Source organism: Temnothorax americanus, unplaced genomic scaffold (genome assembly GCF_048541705.1).
Source record: "Temnothorax americanus isolate GAGA-0224 unplaced genomic scaffold, ASM4854170v1 Scaffold12, whole genome shotgun sequence".
In the NCBI taxonomy this organism is placed as follows: domain Eukaryota; kingdom Metazoa; phylum Arthropoda; class Insecta; order Hymenoptera; family Formicidae; genus Temnothorax; species Temnothorax americanus.
Genome location: NW_027509253.1, coordinates 4,280,282 through 4,297,755, shown reverse-complemented (window position 1 = coordinate 4,297,755; position 17,474 = coordinate 4,280,282). Strand labels below are relative to the sequence as shown.

The 17,474-nt window shown below is 34.6% G+C and overlaps 1 protein-coding gene across 2 annotated transcripts in view; it reads left to right on the top strand.

Moving 5' to 3' along the window:
* Positions 1-14,644, top strand: part of LOC143893253 (uncharacterized) — a 28,067-nt gene extending 13,423 nt beyond the window's left edge. For both annotated transcript variants that reach the window (XM_077398436.1, XM_077398434.1), the window contains exon 3: positions 7,841-14,644. In XM_077398436.1, coding sequence (XP_077254562.1) covers positions 7,841-12,763 — 4,923 coding nt within the window. In that variant the 3' untranslated portion in view covers positions 12,764-14,644. The remainder of the gene's footprint in view (positions 1-7,840) is intronic.
* Positions 14,645-17,474: the final 2,830 nt, after the last annotated feature.

The following is a 17,474-nucleotide window of genomic DNA, read 5'->3' as shown; positions in this document are numbered from 1 at the left end:
AGTCCGGTACGCTCTCTCTCTCTCTCTCTCTCTCTCTCTCTCTCTCTCTCTCTCTCTCTCTCTCTCTCTCTCTCTCTTTCTCTCTCTCTCTCTTTCTCTCTCTCTCTTTCTCTCTCTCTTTTTCTCTCTCTCTCTCGCTTGTGCAAAACAATCAAATTCTGATATGTCATCTCTTTCTTTTGGTGCCCGATCCATTTTAGGCAAGATACGAAGCTAGCAATGTAGGAGTATATGATCCTTGGCAGGTTTGATCAACTTCGAGCTTCAAAGCCACGACGTTTCTCTCTTTTCATTTACAGAGAGTGGAGAAAAGGGGTTTCTTCGCTAAATGACGTTTAGCAGACATGATTTATCCAGGAACTCTTTTTTCTCACTCTTCGTGAATGGAAGGGGAGAAATGTGATTTTGGAGCTCGAAGTAGACGAAGCCTGATCTAAGGTATGATACGTGTCCTGGACGCCATTTGAAGGGGGGCGCTATTGAGCAGTTTTTATTAATCCACTACGGTTTAACGCGAGTGAGAAAGGTAGTGAGTCCTAATCGCCTGCAATGCGCATACGCAGATATGTCGTTGCTATGGTTATCTACTGTTTGGCAAGAGAAGGGTAAGATCGCGCTTAGAACATATATGTAACCATGGCAACGACTATTTTGCGTATGCGCATTGCAGGCGATTAGGATTTTACTCTCCTGTTGGACACAGGCTCGTTCCACGGGAGGTATAGGGAATTTTCCTTTTAGTTATATATATTCTAAGTCCAATGCATTGAACTATAACCATACTGAAAAGAGCATTTTTTTGTTCTTGAGCGATCAAGCTGTATGAAAGAGTTAGTTGAACGGGTACCATGTTATCCTCGTCTGACTACCCGTAGCAATCACTTGACTCGATATACCCACTCCTAAGAACATTTACCTTCGCAAGGATTTTCTACACACTGAAGCATTTTCTCATACGCACTGCACACAAACATGAAATGTTTCCAGTCACGCTAGTTTACGCTAAAAAGAGACAACATGGAACCAGTTTAACTTGTTGATACCATGGATCATTTGATACTATGGAGGAGATACGACAGTAATCTTTTCAGTATAGTTACAGTTGGGCATATCCAGGTTGGACACGTAACGATTGGACACGAACTATTGGACACTATGGACGATTGTGGATCATTGTACGGTTCCATACGGATTTTCAATTTATCACGCGAACCGAGGTTCACTTTCATTCATTCCTGCTTGCGAGGGAGGGGCGGTAGTCTCTCCCACGCTTACATGTGTACCGTCTATACATACATATCAGCGAACATATCACGCGAACCATACAATGTTAAAGCGGTGTCCAATAATGCGGTGTTCAATTGTTATGTGTCCAAACATGGAGGTTACCCGTTATAATTTGATAGCCCAACGTTCTTCCTCAACCACGGTAGACATTAATATACATAAAAACAATAGCAAAGTGCAATTGTAATTTTTATGTAGTGTCATAATGTATTAAGTAAAACATTAACAAGCTTAATTTGTATTTTTGAGGTGATATTATGATATGATAAAGTTATCTAAGAGATAGGTGCCAGATGTTTGAACAAGGACACATTTTTAATGCTTGCCATAGGAGCTATTTTCCGTAAATAAGCCTCTGAATTGACTATATTGATGTTGCATTTGGTCATGTTGCGATTGCCCATGCGTTGCAATTGGCTACGTTATTATTAACCACAAGTTTTTCCGCGATGCTGATTGGTTCTCTCACTGCACTTACTTCGTGAGCATCTGTCATCGCATATTTTGACAGTTTTGTGTATCAAGGGGTTGTAGTGTAATGTAATAATAATAGTGTAATGTAATAGTAATAGTATAATATATTAACGCCAAATAGCGCGCATCTGTGATGTTTAGTGTAATCTTAAAAAATAGTAATTAAATATATTACTTACAATTAGTTGCGAGATGATAACAAACATTGTTTAAAATGAGATACCTACATAAGAGCACGCACATGCGCATATATTTAATTATGGCTTTTATTCCCTACTTTATGTTATACAACCGCTTTAATTTCCAGGGATTTCTGGAGATAGGACCGGAAAATTATCCTTTTCTTTTCAGAAGTCTGATTGCTCTGTCACTGTCCAATTTTTTTTTTATAAATATCTTTGATGCACATTATTTTTAGTCGTGCCACTTCTTTAAGGATTCTGGATTAACAGATTTTGTTTTTATATTTTTTAATTCAGTAAAGCCAATTCGAAAAAAATTCGATGCTGTAAATGTTGATAATTATTGTTACTCCAGGATTCTCTTAAAAAAATCAGTCAAACACATTTAAGATTGTCACAGAAAATGAAATTTGAGATTCTGTAACTTTTCCATATTTTGTAGTTCGATAATAGAGAATTTTCCATGACTAACATGTAATCTTAAATTTTTATATTTAGAAGCAAAGATTGCAGGAATAGCTTATATAATCTTACTAGCTGGTTACCCGGGATTTGCCCCGGAGGACATGTAATAAAACACGCAAATAGTCTCTTTCTCTTTTTCTCTTTCTCTCTTCCTCTCTCTCTCTCTCTCTCTCTCTGGAAAATTTCGTAACTGATTTCCAAAAAGATACCAGTTCCCAAAAAGATCGGTAACAAAAAACTATACAGTTTATAGCACTCCCCGGGAAATTCTACCTTTGTTTTTATATACAATTCTTTAAAATTTGATTAACTATTTCCCGAAAAATTCGTCAAACTTTTGATACCAGTTTCCAAAAAGATTGGTAACGAAAAATTATATACTTTATAGCACTCCCCGGAAAATTCAACCCCTACTTTATGTACAATTCTTTGAGATTCGGTCATTTGGAACCGGTTTCCAAAAAGATCGATAACAAAAAATAGTACACTTTATAGCACTCCCCGGGAAATTCTACCCTACTTCATGTATAATTCTTTGAGATTCAATCAATTATTTCCCGAAAAATTGGAAAAATTAAAAAACCGGTTTCCAAAAAGATCGGTAACAAAAACTGTACACATCATGGCGCTCCCCGTAAAATTCTACTCCTACTTCATATACAATTCTTTGCGATTCGGTCAATTAATTCCAGAAAAATTGGAAAAATTTCTAATACCAGCTTCCAAAAAGATCGGTAACGAAAAATTATACACTTTATAGCACTCCCCGGAAAATTTCAGTTATCCCAGTGGTAACTTTTCTGACACCTCTTGCGAAAACTCTTTAACCCAAAAAAATCGATAGGCCGTGCTTTCGCTGAAAAATTGAAAAAATTACAAAAACCGGTTTCCAGAAAATCGGTAACGAAAAACTATACACATCATGGCACTCCCCGGAAAATTCTACCTTTGTTTCATATACTTTTGGGAATAATTCAGTCCACTAACGAATGAGTAGTTTGCGGACAAACGGACGGACGGACAGACAAACAGTCGGGTTTTATATAATAGTATGAAGTATGATATTATTAGAAGCAACACAAATTTACAAGTTTAGTAACATAATATAATCCTGAATGCAAAGTTAGGCCAACAAAAAATAAATAAATATTGAAAAAAAGAATACAGTTATATGAGGAAAAAAGATGATTGAATAAAAGTACTGAATAAAAAGTAAATTTTAATTATTTTGTTGATTACTATTGCAAAGAGAAGAAGTAGAGAAACATGAAATAAGAAATGGACGCAAGAGCGTTTCAAAAGTGCTTCCTCGTAGTAACACATAAGAAATGACTTGTAAAGTGCGTGAATTTTGAACGCATTTGACTATAAATATTAAATATGATATTTAAAAGATTATAAGTAGGTACTGTTTAGAGTAAGACAATTTATAGAAATTGTGAGCAAAGTTGAAAATTCAAGGCTCTTCTATATATATATATTTCCCTGATTTTTTTTTAGGTTTTTCCTGACCAATTTAAATTTTCATGCCTTTTCCTGGTTTTCCTAATTTTCCAGGTCTGTGATAATTTTGATATTAGCTGCGTTCAATAGAAAAAGTAGTTTAGTAAGCGCTTAGTGGTTCTTTAATGTTATTAATTTATATCAGGCCTGTCTAACCAGGAGCGAAGGAGCCATCGATCTCACTCTTACCGCTTTAGACTTTCACCACTATCATGTTTTTCTTTAGCATCAGCCATGTAGTTTGATTGATGCCGCACGGCGTCGTGTCGCGTAAACGTTCTTATTTACTTACTACGCTTAAAGCAGTATATGGTATTGATCATAATGTCTCGCTTTGTGTTGTGCAACTTCTTCAGACAACAATGCAAATTATAATGTCATTTTGCATACGCCGTTGTAACGTAGAAGCAGTAAGTGATATTTCAAAAAACGCACGATGCTCGTAAAGGCCCCCGCACAATGAAAACTATAATGAACAAAGAACAGATATTAAATATTAGGACTAAGGAACAGGAATAAAACTGGATGCACAATGAAAAATACAGGCAACAGAAACAGGATGCACAATAAATAACACAGGCAATAGATTTTTAACCTATCGAAAGCCATGCATCTCTCAATGTTAGCTTTATTCCTGATTCCTTAGTCTTAATCGCTAATATCTGTTCCTTGTTTCTTATGTTTTTCATTGTGCGCGGACCTTAAGACAAGTTAAGAACAGGCGTCGAGTGAGAGAGTGGGGGGAGCCGAGTCCGAGCTCCGAGGAGTGCGAGATAGGAGAAAGAGTCACGAGAGGGGCCGTGGCTCAGCGCGTGTTAGTCAGGCTTGGTTTATACTTTATACCATTAAAATCAGCTACAGATTAGAATGCGCATGCCGTTGGTTTGCTCCGGCCACAGTTAGTTAGCTACGTGAGTGCAATAGTTGCTTGCGAATAAGGCTTTCTCTGTCTATCTGAGATGTGCTGATGACGTAATTAATATGCTAACAGTTATTATACTAAGTTTTAAAAATATTTTTACGAAAATATATTGAAAACATGTTTTGTTAAATAAAACTGAATTTTAAGAGAACATAAAACATTTTATAGAATTAAAAATTGTAATTAAAGTTAATTTAAATGTTTTTAACTTATAGAAGTAAAATTGAATGAAAAACTAATTGTTAGTAAAATAGAGGTGTTTTTCGATAATTATCTCGATAGTACACGCAAGGAAGAGAACTTTGTCCGCTATGACGCACAGAGTCTGACCATTTTATCAAATGGAGGGGGATAGGCTATGCGCGTTCCAGCACAGTCTCGCTATTACACAGTTGCAATACTTGCAATACAGCGTCGGCACCTTTGATGTAGATGATCTTAAGTTACATGACTTGTGAACATTTGGAAAATTGTACACGCATTTAAATTTGGATGTTTTTGATAACCATTTGCCACTATGCTAGGATACTGCTATGTGTTAATCACCCGCACATCTAAATTTAAAGCGATTATTGAAACCTAGGAGGCCCTATGTTTTACTTAGAAATTAAAGGAATCATTCATCATCGATCATAATTCTCGATTAATGTTAAACAAGATCTTATTTGTACACAATCCTCGCTATTTTACTTATAGTTGTAATAATTAAATAATAACATTAATTAATAACTATAACATTCATCTTTATGACAAACAAGTAATACAGAATTGAGTAATAAAGTAAAAGAATTAGATTATAGAAGACGAATGAGTGCAGCCATTTTCTCCATGGTACAAACCGATGCATGCGCAACCTACTAGCCGACAGAAATTATTAAACTTGATTATTTTCAACTTTTTTGAGTATATTTTGTTTGTAAATCGTTTGTGATTAATTGTGAGTCCGTTTTTAACGTTTGTGATCAATTAGTTTTTTTGTAATTAACTATTTTATTTTAGTCAATGTCAGCCGACACTTTTTAGTAATAAATAGATTTTGTGATAACTGATAACTGTAATTAATAGGAAATCGTTTGTGATTTACAAATATATCAGTGTAACGTTTGTGAATTAATAAATTTCTTAATTATTTACAAAATAAGTTTAGTTAATAATGTATTGCGCATGCGCGAAGTGTACTTAGGGCTCCTGCACACAAAGAGTGTGTCGATGCGTTATGCGCACTGTATACTAACTAAAAGGCGCGCTAGGCCTGTCTGTGCGATATGAGAGAGAGCATGCCAAGGTGTCTCGAGCAGCATTCTGTCCTTGTTTGGTTTTCTTGATCGGCTTGTACTCATCCCCACTTCTTGACTACGCTATGGGCTAGACAAGAAGAAGAGGAACTTGGGACTTCTCTCTCATATCACTCGCCTACCGTGGATTTCTATAGCAACGTGCGTTCTAGTTAGTATATTTCACTGGTTACGCGTGGCGGAAGTTGGTGCAGTGGCTAATCATTTTTCACTTTTCCGGAACTAGCGGGAGATTATTGGCCACGCGTTCTATAAGCAGGAAGTTCACAATGGAAATACCGATTTTTTTCAAAGGAATGTTTTACCTTTTAAACATTAAGAAAAGCAGCTAAAAAAATGGGCCTAATATTTTTTATCCTTTACAACATGTTCAAAGCCCATCAAAATTGGTGACATTTCTGATCGTTTTCTTGTCAGTAGTTTTGGAGCAGCTGTCATATCACGTTTGTTTACAATCTTTTAATGTAATCAAAAGATTGTAAAAAGATATGACAGCTGCTCTAAAACTACTGAGAACTTCTGCTTATAGGCGCGTGGCCAATAATCTTCCGCTAGTTCCAGAACGGTGAGAAGATTGTCCATGGCACAACCTACGCCACGCGTCGACGCGCTCTTTGTGTGCAGGAGCTCTGAGTACACTTTGCGCATGCGCTGTACAGTTATTTACGTATTTTGCAAATAATTAAGAAATTAATTAATTCACAAACGTAACACTGGTATATTTGTAAATCACAAACGATTTTTTATTAATTACCAGTTATCACAAAATCTGTTTATTACTAAAAAGTGTCGGCTGACATTATGACTAAAATAAAATTGTTAATTACAAAAAAACTAATTGATCAAAAATGTTAAAAACGGACTCACAATCTATCACAAACAATTTACAAACAAAATATACTCAGACAAGTTAAAAATAATCAAGTTTAATAATTTCTGTCGGCTAACTTCACGTAGGTGTATGCGCACTAGGAACTTGTGACATTGAAAATAGCAGTGTGTCACAACCATGGTATATCTAGACTGAGCGTTTGCCTTTATTTGAGGAGTGGGGGTATAGGAGCAAGAGAGGCACTCTATTTAAAGACCGTTCTCTCTAGTTTGCATGGGCGTTCTCTCTCACTTTTACGCGTTCGAACAAGAGAGAACGAACGGTCTCCGTAGCGTGCAATATAAATCTATGCTAGACGCTGGATTCATGTTCCGGATCGAGATCCGGGTTCAATCCCAGGCAGGTATTTTAAATCCTGCGGGGGTTTTTGTCGGGAATCTGGCAATGGATACTGGGTGCGCGTGTCTTCGGAATTTTCGGGGAACGCCACCAAGAACTTTCCTCCTAATAGAGGATTACCCTCCACCTTCCCGGATATAACGGAGATGGTGGAGAAAAAGAGGAGGTTTTGGCGCTACCGGGCCCGTTGAGGTTGCCAGTTTCTCGGGCATATATTAGTAGACTTTTGGACTTTTCTTCTTATCTAGTTCATGTGCAAACCACAGAAGTCTACGTGCACTTATACCCCCACTCCTCAACACTCGGTTTAGATATACTATGTCTATGGTCGCAACTATGTGGTGTTGGCGACAGAAGTTTGATTAGTTTATGGGATAGAAGGAAAGGAGTTTTTTTTTTATATTTCTGCGATTCAAAATTAGAAAATTTTATTGCCCTGAAGCAGATTTAAGAAAGTAAAATTAATTTCTATATTTTTCAGCTTGATATAGAAATTCAAGATGGGGCGAAGATTAAGGAAGAGCCAGCCGATACGACATCGAATACCGATGCAACCAAAGATTCGATGTTAGTTAGAAATTGTTTTAGTTTAATCGATCATGACTATCATTGCGACGAATCATCATTACCTAAAAAGGATACTTTGTATAAAGACATAAATAACACAGATATAAATAATACAGAAAATGGGCATTCATCGAATGATGATTCCGTACATTCGAATGATGTAAACAAGACTGTTAATATAGCGCATACAAGTGCGAAACCGAAAGAAGAAATACATAACACCTTATTACAATTTAACAAACAAGGGTGTTACAATGAAGTCTCTAATAATAAAAACACTAGTGTGTTACGCACAACTACGAAGAATGTTAAGGGAAAAAGAAAATCAAAACGTCGGCGTGAAACGCCGTCAGAGTGCAATGTATGCTTTAGAACGTTCTCTTCTGGTCGAAATTATGCATACCATTTACGATATTTTAGTTATAGCGATAATAACATCTGCAGATTTTGTAACAGACATTACGTAACAAAAGGGCTATTACAGACTCATGTGTGTCTTCCTGATGTGTGTAAAAACACATATAGATACAAGTGTCATTTTTGCACTCGTACTTTTCGCAAAAAAGTATTATTACAATCTCACGTGTTTCATATGCACGGTGAATTAATAGATTGTAATAACGAAATAAAACACAAGACTTCCAAATCCAAGAACGTAAATACACCTCCTGAAGATGATACTTTAAGAACTGGTGCAAATGGAGAATCATATTCGAATAATCTCAGAGAAGATAATTTTAAATCAGAGAAGATAAATACTACACTTACAAATAACGTTAATAAATTGCCCAATAATGAAATATCGCCAACTACTAAAAGACTACGGCAACCAACATTAACGGAATACCTTGAACTTTGCAAAAAGAAACGCGATATTAAACTCAGTCCAAATAAATTGAACTTTGTGAAAAATGATTCTCTAAAATCAGATAATCTCCCAAAACAAACGGCACCTTCCACTCTGGAACAAACAACTGTAAAACATGAAACACCTAAAAAGCCATTTGTAAGATTACATGCGGATTTTGAAATGATGAAATCTTTTCTGGAGAATCTTTCCGATACGGTTGTCAAAGATAAAAGACCGAACCTCCTGACCAAAAATCGAAGAAGTAACACTGTTTTATATGATCGTGAGGTACCCTACCGTTTACGATCTCTAGGTGGACATTTCTCCATGGAAATAGATCAAAATATAGGAATAAGGCGGAGAAACAGGACTCGAGTTAACATAGAACTTAAAAGGAAACAGAATGCTATTGATGAGGCAGACAAGGTAGATCCTGAAGTAGATTTGAAAATTGTTAGAGCTCGTTTTAAGTGCAAGGAGTGTACAATTCCTTTAACAAGATGTGATGAACGATCAAGAAATTCTTATCAGATTTCTACGATTGATACTATGAAAAACACTTCTCTCACTACTCAATGCAACTCTACATTGGTTGAAGAAAGTGATGCAGGAAATAATATGGCGCTCAAGGACTTAGAGGTTTCTGTGGAACGTTTAATATCTGTTCCTAATATAAAAATAAAGACAGAATTGGACGTCGAGACACATAATAACAATTGTTTTTTGTGTAAAGTCTGTAAAGAGACTTTTTCTTCAAGATTGGACAGACACGTACATATTAAGTCGTCTCATATAGCATACATGTCAAGCATATGCGATGCGCGATATACGCAGAAGCATAAATTACTTCAGCATTACTTATCTGAACATCTATTTAAACAAAATCAATGTTGCATTTGTTACATGTTATTACCCGATTATGAAGCCCTGAAGCAACACTTAAATGTTCACTGTCTGAAGTACATTCAAAGAGGGGACGATAAATATCCAATAGATATTGAGTTAAAATGCGACTTGATCAAAAAATCTCTTAAGTGTCTACATTGTAACCAAAAATTCTCGTCGCAATCATCTTTAGAGGCACATCAAAGTTGTTGCATAGTACAAGAAGAAATGGAAAAAGATCAGCAAGATTCTACTGAAGAAGCAAGTGCACATCCGAATGACATTCCTGAGATACAGCACGGAATAAACACCGATGAAATTATACTCACGTGTGATGAAATATTTAATCCAGATGATTCCAGTAAAACCTTAAATAGCGACTGCGTAGAAGAAAAATCAAACGAACATCAAACATTGCTTCATAGTGAAAAAGAACCGGAAGTTAATGAAGCTAATCGAAACGTTCTTGTTAATAATAACTTAAGTGAGGAGAAAATCGAAAATGTCAACAAATCACAAGACTCTAAAAAGCTTTCAGAAAATAACAATTCCGCAATTAGTAATCAGAATACTGCGAATACGCAATTGGATGACACTACAAGAACTATGACTTATCCCTGCGATAAATGTGGAAAGCAATTTCACAATCCCAAGAATTTGGAAATACACATACGCAGCTTTAGTTTTAGTACTGATATCTGTCCAATGTGTGGCACTGGATTCAGTTCTAAACGACTTTTACAGACACATATCGCTGCAGCGCATGTACAACAGATTTCACAGACTTATAGTTTTCATTGCGTATTCTGTAATCAAGGTTTTCTAAAAAAACACGATCTTCGGCCTCATATATTGCACTTACATAGTCAACAAGTGCTCAACACGCTCGCGTGCAATTATAATGTGAGTCAAGAGAAATCCGATAAGTCATCAGTTATCCATACTAAGATGTGTAACGTTTGTAATTTAGTATTTGAGACTAATGATCGTTACGTAGAACACCGGATGTACTATTATAAAAACCATACATTCACATGTTCACTTTGCGCGCAAAACTTTCAGGGATTGTACATGTTTAATCATCATACCAAACTTATACATTATTCAGAAGAAAAACGCAAGGCATATAGTTATATCTGCGAAATATGCAACGAGGGATTCAATCATGAGAATCATTTTTATTCGCACAATATGCACGTTCATTCGAATGATTTAGTTGAGACTGCAAAAGAAGAAAGAAATTCTAACGTCCAAGAGAAAATTGGAAATTCTTCTACGGACCAACAAAAACAAAATAAACAGCTATCAAACGAGTATACTTGCGAAATTTGTCAACTGAAATGTATAGACATAAATGATATGGTAAAGCACAGAGAACTTTACTCCAATGATGGCGATTTTAGTTGTGACAAGTGTAAAAGAAGATGCAGAACAATTCATTTACTTGATCAACATAGGAAATCAACTCACTTATATCGCAATATTTATAATGGACATGCGTGTCACGTTTGTGATGAAGTTCTGGAAACTGTTACTGCGTTAAACTGTCACGAGAAACATTTTCATTCAAATATTACCGATAATAATACGGATAATTTAAAAAATTGTGACGGGATGTCATCTTCAAACATTACATCCAAGATAACGGAGCATCCACGTAAATCTAAAAATGATACATGTACGGTAACTAAATACAATTGCGTGTTCTGCAACATGAAGTTCCCCACTGCTAACACTGTCCAAACACATATTGTACATGTTCATATGGATGATATGATAGCTAAACGAGCTATTTTAAAACTTACTCTTCCCATTGTTAATAACGATGACATTCAGAAACAATTACTTGAAGCTGATCCAGCAACATCGGTAGCATCGACATCATCAGGATCGACATCATCAGCATCGACATCTGAAGATAATTCAACTCAACTTCTTCAAAGACCAATGATTCAACGGCCCGTTTGTTATAAACTCTTAGGTAATCCTACGGCTAAAAATACGATAAAGAAGTACGATAGAGCTACTATCGAATTATTAAAGAGAGCTGCACGTTCGAAAATTAATAAAATTTCAGAGAAGACTTCGATTCCTGCAATTCCATGTATTAACAAATCTAAAGATATTTCGACAGTTAGTACTGTTGCACCAAATACAGAATCAAAAACGAATACTTCAGTTTCTCTATCCACTGGACCAACAACTTTTAGGACCATTGCACCAAGTAAATTTGGAAACAACACTTCAGTTCTTTTATCCACTGGACCAACAATATCTAAAGCTATTGTAACAAATACTGAATCCAAAGATAATACTTCAGTTCCACCATCTGGATCTACTAATGATCTTCAAAAAAGTTCTGACGTGTCTTTAAAATCTGGGTCAATGAATGAACTTGAAGCTAATTCAATTTCATCGGCGAATAGATGTATAACAAATAAATCCAAACCAGAACCTTCATTAACTGAACCTTCACCTATATTCAGACGTGTTATGCCAGAAAAATGCAAAAGCAATGAAATTACAAATCAGAAATCTGAATCAGTGAACGGTTACAGTTATGGTTATTCATGTCCGTTATGTCCGCTAGAATACCCATCTTTGATGTTTTTCCACGCTCATCTCAATTACGCTCATGCAGATTCCATCCGAACTATTGAAAAGAGGAGAAATCGAGAAAGGAAAGTTGGTGTGATAGAATGTTTATTGTGTCCATGTAATTTTACTAGTGAGATCAAGTATAAGAAGCACTTGAGAAATTCTCATACGTATTATGTGTATATCCCACATTCTCAAGAAAGGACAAAAATCAATAACGAGCGTAATCCTCTAGCAATAAAGACGAACATTAATAGAAAAAGCACCATTCCTGAAACAATTACTGTAGATGACGTTCCTGAAACAATTACTGTAAATGACGTTCCTGAAACAATTACTGTAAATGATGATGATAACGTCAAGAATACATCAGATCAACAGGCAACTGAAGTAACAGCCACGCCCGATCACGGAAGACAGAATGAGAAAATTGGTAAATTGAGAGTGAGGTCTTTTGCAAAGATCATTGAAAATTTATCTGCGGATTCTACATTGAAACTGTAGAATCGCTACGCAAATCCCAAACCATTTTGATACTAGATTTACCATAAAAGTTCAAGTTTCAGCAATTCAGTTAATAACGCATATGCCAATTTATAAAATACTTAAATAACGATAACAAAATATTTCAGCTTTGATAATTTGTTGCAGAAAGCTACTTGAATGACAAAAGAAACTTATTTGTTCCATTGTGAATATATAATTAGTCGCATGGCTTTTGATTCTAATTGTATATATAATTAGTATCGAATACTGATTAATTACATCGATTGTTTTACCAAAATGAATATACGTACTATTATATTATTTAATGAAACAAAAAATTAAGTTACAAACAAATGCGATAGAAGTTAGTTATGCGATAACTTAGTTATTATCAATTTGTATTGAGCTTTTTGAATAGTAAGAAGGTTGATAGGTAGCGTTAAATATATTTATATCCATCTTAAATCACACATAAGCGGCCATTAGGATTTTATATTATATTAATCTTGCGTTAATTACTATTATTGTAAGCTGAGTTAAATATGTTGATTATGTAATACTGTAAATTTATTATTCATTTATTATATACAAGGATGTGTGTAAGATTAATTGCTGACTTCTTTTATAAATAGCATTTATGGTTTTTATATTTGGATTGTAAATATACTATTGTACCCACAATTAAATTTTGCTTATCAGTGTATCTATTAAAAATCTACTATTAAAAACTAATAAAAACTTGAAATTTGTGAATTTGTCAATTTGTGAATTTTATTATAATTCTTTGTAATTTTATAACGTTAGCTCTGTTTTCCTTTTCACCTTTCTTCTCTTTTCCATCCTTTTTTTTTACTTTCTATTTTTTCTTTTGTCTCTCTTCTTCCTTTTTTCATCTCTCTTTTTTCCTTACTTTCTCTATTTCTTTTCTTCTTCCTCCTTTTTCTATTTTCTTTTTTCCCCTTTTTTTTCCTTACACTATTTCTTCTATTTCTTTAGTTTGGCAGATGTATTTATTTTAGATTACCTACTACTTATGATTTCATTTATACGAAATCTATTAAATCATAGTTTATGTATCATAGACATTTGTTATATTAACCCTTTTAATGCTATGAATGAGTTTACACGTCCGCTGCATTGGTCACTGCGAGCGTTATAGGCATCTTTACGTTAGGCTATAATAGCAATCAAAAGTATCAAACAAAACTTAAAGTACACCACACAGGCAGTAGTACCTAGATTTTGCGCACGATTTATTCGTCAAAAATGTTCAGCATTAAAAGAGTTAATAAATGCCATTAATGTACTATAAAGATTCTTTTTTTTTTTAATTTCCTATTCTTTCAACAACAGCAAGAAATTAGTGGTAAGAAATCATCTTTGTTTATTTTTGTATCAGATATGATTTTTAACAGATATAAAAATGCGTTTAATAATAAAGAATTTTATGAAAATCTTGAAATCTGAGAAAGGTTTTCATACATATATTTGTCATATTGAGCATAAACATGTATTTATCATTGATTTTTCATTTGTTCGAACTTATTATTTATTTTATGTATTGCGCCTGAAGACGCGAATTTCGGAACTTCGTCACGCGAGATTTGAAACATTCTGTATATGGATAGCGATTTGTAATTATTACTGTGTAGTTAATAATTTGAAGTCTAATAAACGAAAATTGTAAAGCGTGTAAAATACATTCGGGATGTATTCAATTGTATGTATGAATGTATGTATACTCCGATGCAGTTTATATATATATACACACACACACACACCACACACACACACACCACACACACACACACACACACATTAGATTTAATAATTCATATACTAGTAGTTATAATTATTAATTCAATTATTGAGTGAATATATTGATCATAATTAATGTAACCTGTTTAAAAATAAAGACGAATTTCTAGGTAAACAAATTTTTTAAATACCTGCATCATAAAGTGTAACCACGTTATTTTCATAGACATGTTTTTATATAGATAAGTAATTTAATTAAAATTTTTTAACTTTTTATATATTATATAACTGATATATAATATATAATATAATTATTGATTGAACAAAAAAGATGATCCATTCTGCAACCTGCATCAGCTTTAAAGGACAGGGTTTGTAAGGAATGTACAGCAGTAGCATTTTTTAGCGCGACGTAGCTATTTTAAATGGACGATGAAGAAAAAATATATTTTCTTAGATATCCAGAATCTCTGTTTTAATCCGTCTTGATTTATGTGAATTAAGCTGGAATTATGAATAAAGCGCGTTGCAAAAAAGAGACCGAATATTGTGGTCTGCGAATTTTATTACACTATCTGACCCGACGAACATGGATTTTCACTACTCCCCAGGTTGCCTATATTCGACATAACGGCCGTAAAAGTCTTATAACGGTTTAAGGACCCGCTTCCGATGGCCGGGGATTTATTCCTCACTCTTTGTACGTATCAAATTGAATTCTTCGAGAAGGACACAAGTAATCGTGCCAATTTGTAGATTGCAATTATTTTATTGCGTGACAATATTAATCAATATTGATTCACTTTTTTTTTAAATAACAGAACCATTATTCCAAGTACATAAATTCCTAAAATGGCAATAGTAATAGACTATGTTATTTGCCTCTTACAGTAATCTGCTTTTAACTTCAATTTGGGATCTGTCGTGCGTTGGTCGATTTCGGTCTGACGCGTGCATCGAGAAACAGTCGCATGGTTGAATCGCAATCACGCAGAATACATACAGGTGCTTTCATTCCAGTTTTTAATTTGCATCATAAACATTCGTGATTAACTTTACATCATTGGCCGATTCGTATATGCTAATGGGATTTGCCGATTGTAATTATGGCGGCTTTGTCGAGCTACAATTTATTTACCAATCTGTTTGCCAGCGTTTGAAAGCGAACTGTAGAAACTACTCTACAAACTAGGAGATTAGTTCGTCAACCGATCAACCGATTAATTTTTAGCGCATAAAATGAAAGCCGAGAATTCAAGAATCGAGAAGAATCAATACAGGCATGTGAATTATGAACTATTCTTTCAATATTTCATAAATTTTTTAAACATATGCTAACGAAATAAAAATAATTTAAGTCCAGTATTTTAATTATAAGTCTAATATACTTGAAAATAAAAATAGATACAAGCGTGGGAAAATAGGAGGATCTAAAGCTAATTTCGAAAAAATGTAACACAAAATGTAAATAAAGATGAGAAGAATACTTTTTCACTAGGATTAACGAAAGAAATGAATTTGAGATGTTTTCTTACGAATAAGGCGATGTGTAACATTGAAAAAAAAATTCGTTTGCAAGAATAACGAGCGCTAAGTGCTCGAGTAAATTTAGGAGCCTGAATAGACTGCGTTCCTGTCAACGAACATCAGGTTCCTCTAAAGTAGTCGTCTCGTCAGGGCATGTATTAGATAAAGTTTTCGATTTTGGATTTTATATCAAATTATATGATCAGCTTTGCAGTCGATTTTTTCTGTGGCTCCTTACCGACTATTTACTCTAGAAAATCGATCTCGAAAATCACAAATTTTGCATTACTTCATACAGACGGCCAGAAAAAGAAGGCTCTATCACGGTTTCAATCACATATTTTTCGCATTTTTCGATTAGATGAAGTGAGAAAAAACATTGCTTTTTGTACATTAGATTTCGAAGAATCCGATGCAACCATAAAATATATAGTTTACCGGAGATTTCGCTGCTAATTTTTTAGTTTATTTTAGTGAAAAAGCGGTAATCGAGCAGACATTTTTTGGTCGAGGTAAGGTTGGGAAGACTTGGCAAGCCGCTGGCTAATCACTGTAGTTGCAGGTTATGAGGCTCGTCTTTCTTAGCCGAATTGGATAGTAATTGACACCCCTGTCATGCGTTTTGAAACCCTTTCTCAGTAATTGTCAAAATTCAATCGAAAAGGAGATGTAACCTCACTTGTAACCTTTCTCGACGACTCGCATGATCAGCCGATCAAAACGGAGTCAAATGAGAAAACTCACATAATTTGGAAAAAGTAACATACTTTGGCACGTATGAAATTTTACAGCATAATTCATAAAATTATTTTTCCCTTAGCAAAAATTGCCTGAAATATATTTCTGAACGTGAAAACCTACAAACAGTCACATGACTAGCACGTAGCGAGACGCCTACCTTAAAGTATTCCAAGTACAAGAGTGGCCGTGCTTGTCTTCGACTTGGTTTGAAATTAGTAGTTAGTTAGGGGTCTGTGGTTGTCAAGAAACGTATGGAAAGTTTTCCCCGGCTTGCTTCAAGTTTCGTCAGAGATGGGCGGTATTTTAAACGGCGTACAAATCGGCTCTGTGTATGCTGATATTCCGTTTCAAGTAGTACCGTTTATTCAATTTTACATTGTTATAACAAGCATTTTCGAATTAAAATGGGTGTAATTTAAATTTAAAAAGTTTTTCGAAGTACATCGCTACTTTACTCAAGCAATGTTTCGTAAATCTCGAAATACTTAAAAATTCTGAAGAAAGGATTTAAAAGCTTTAAAAATTTACTTCTTCAGAATACTAAAATCTTTGCTAATATATAAAGATAATTATAGATTCATGTATGATAAGCCGCTTAGTACAGAATATTGTAAAAGATGTTAGATGCGATAGACCGAAATGCGGATAGAATAAAGGGAAAATAAGAAGGGACTGCTACACACAAGGCAATACACGCGTCCTC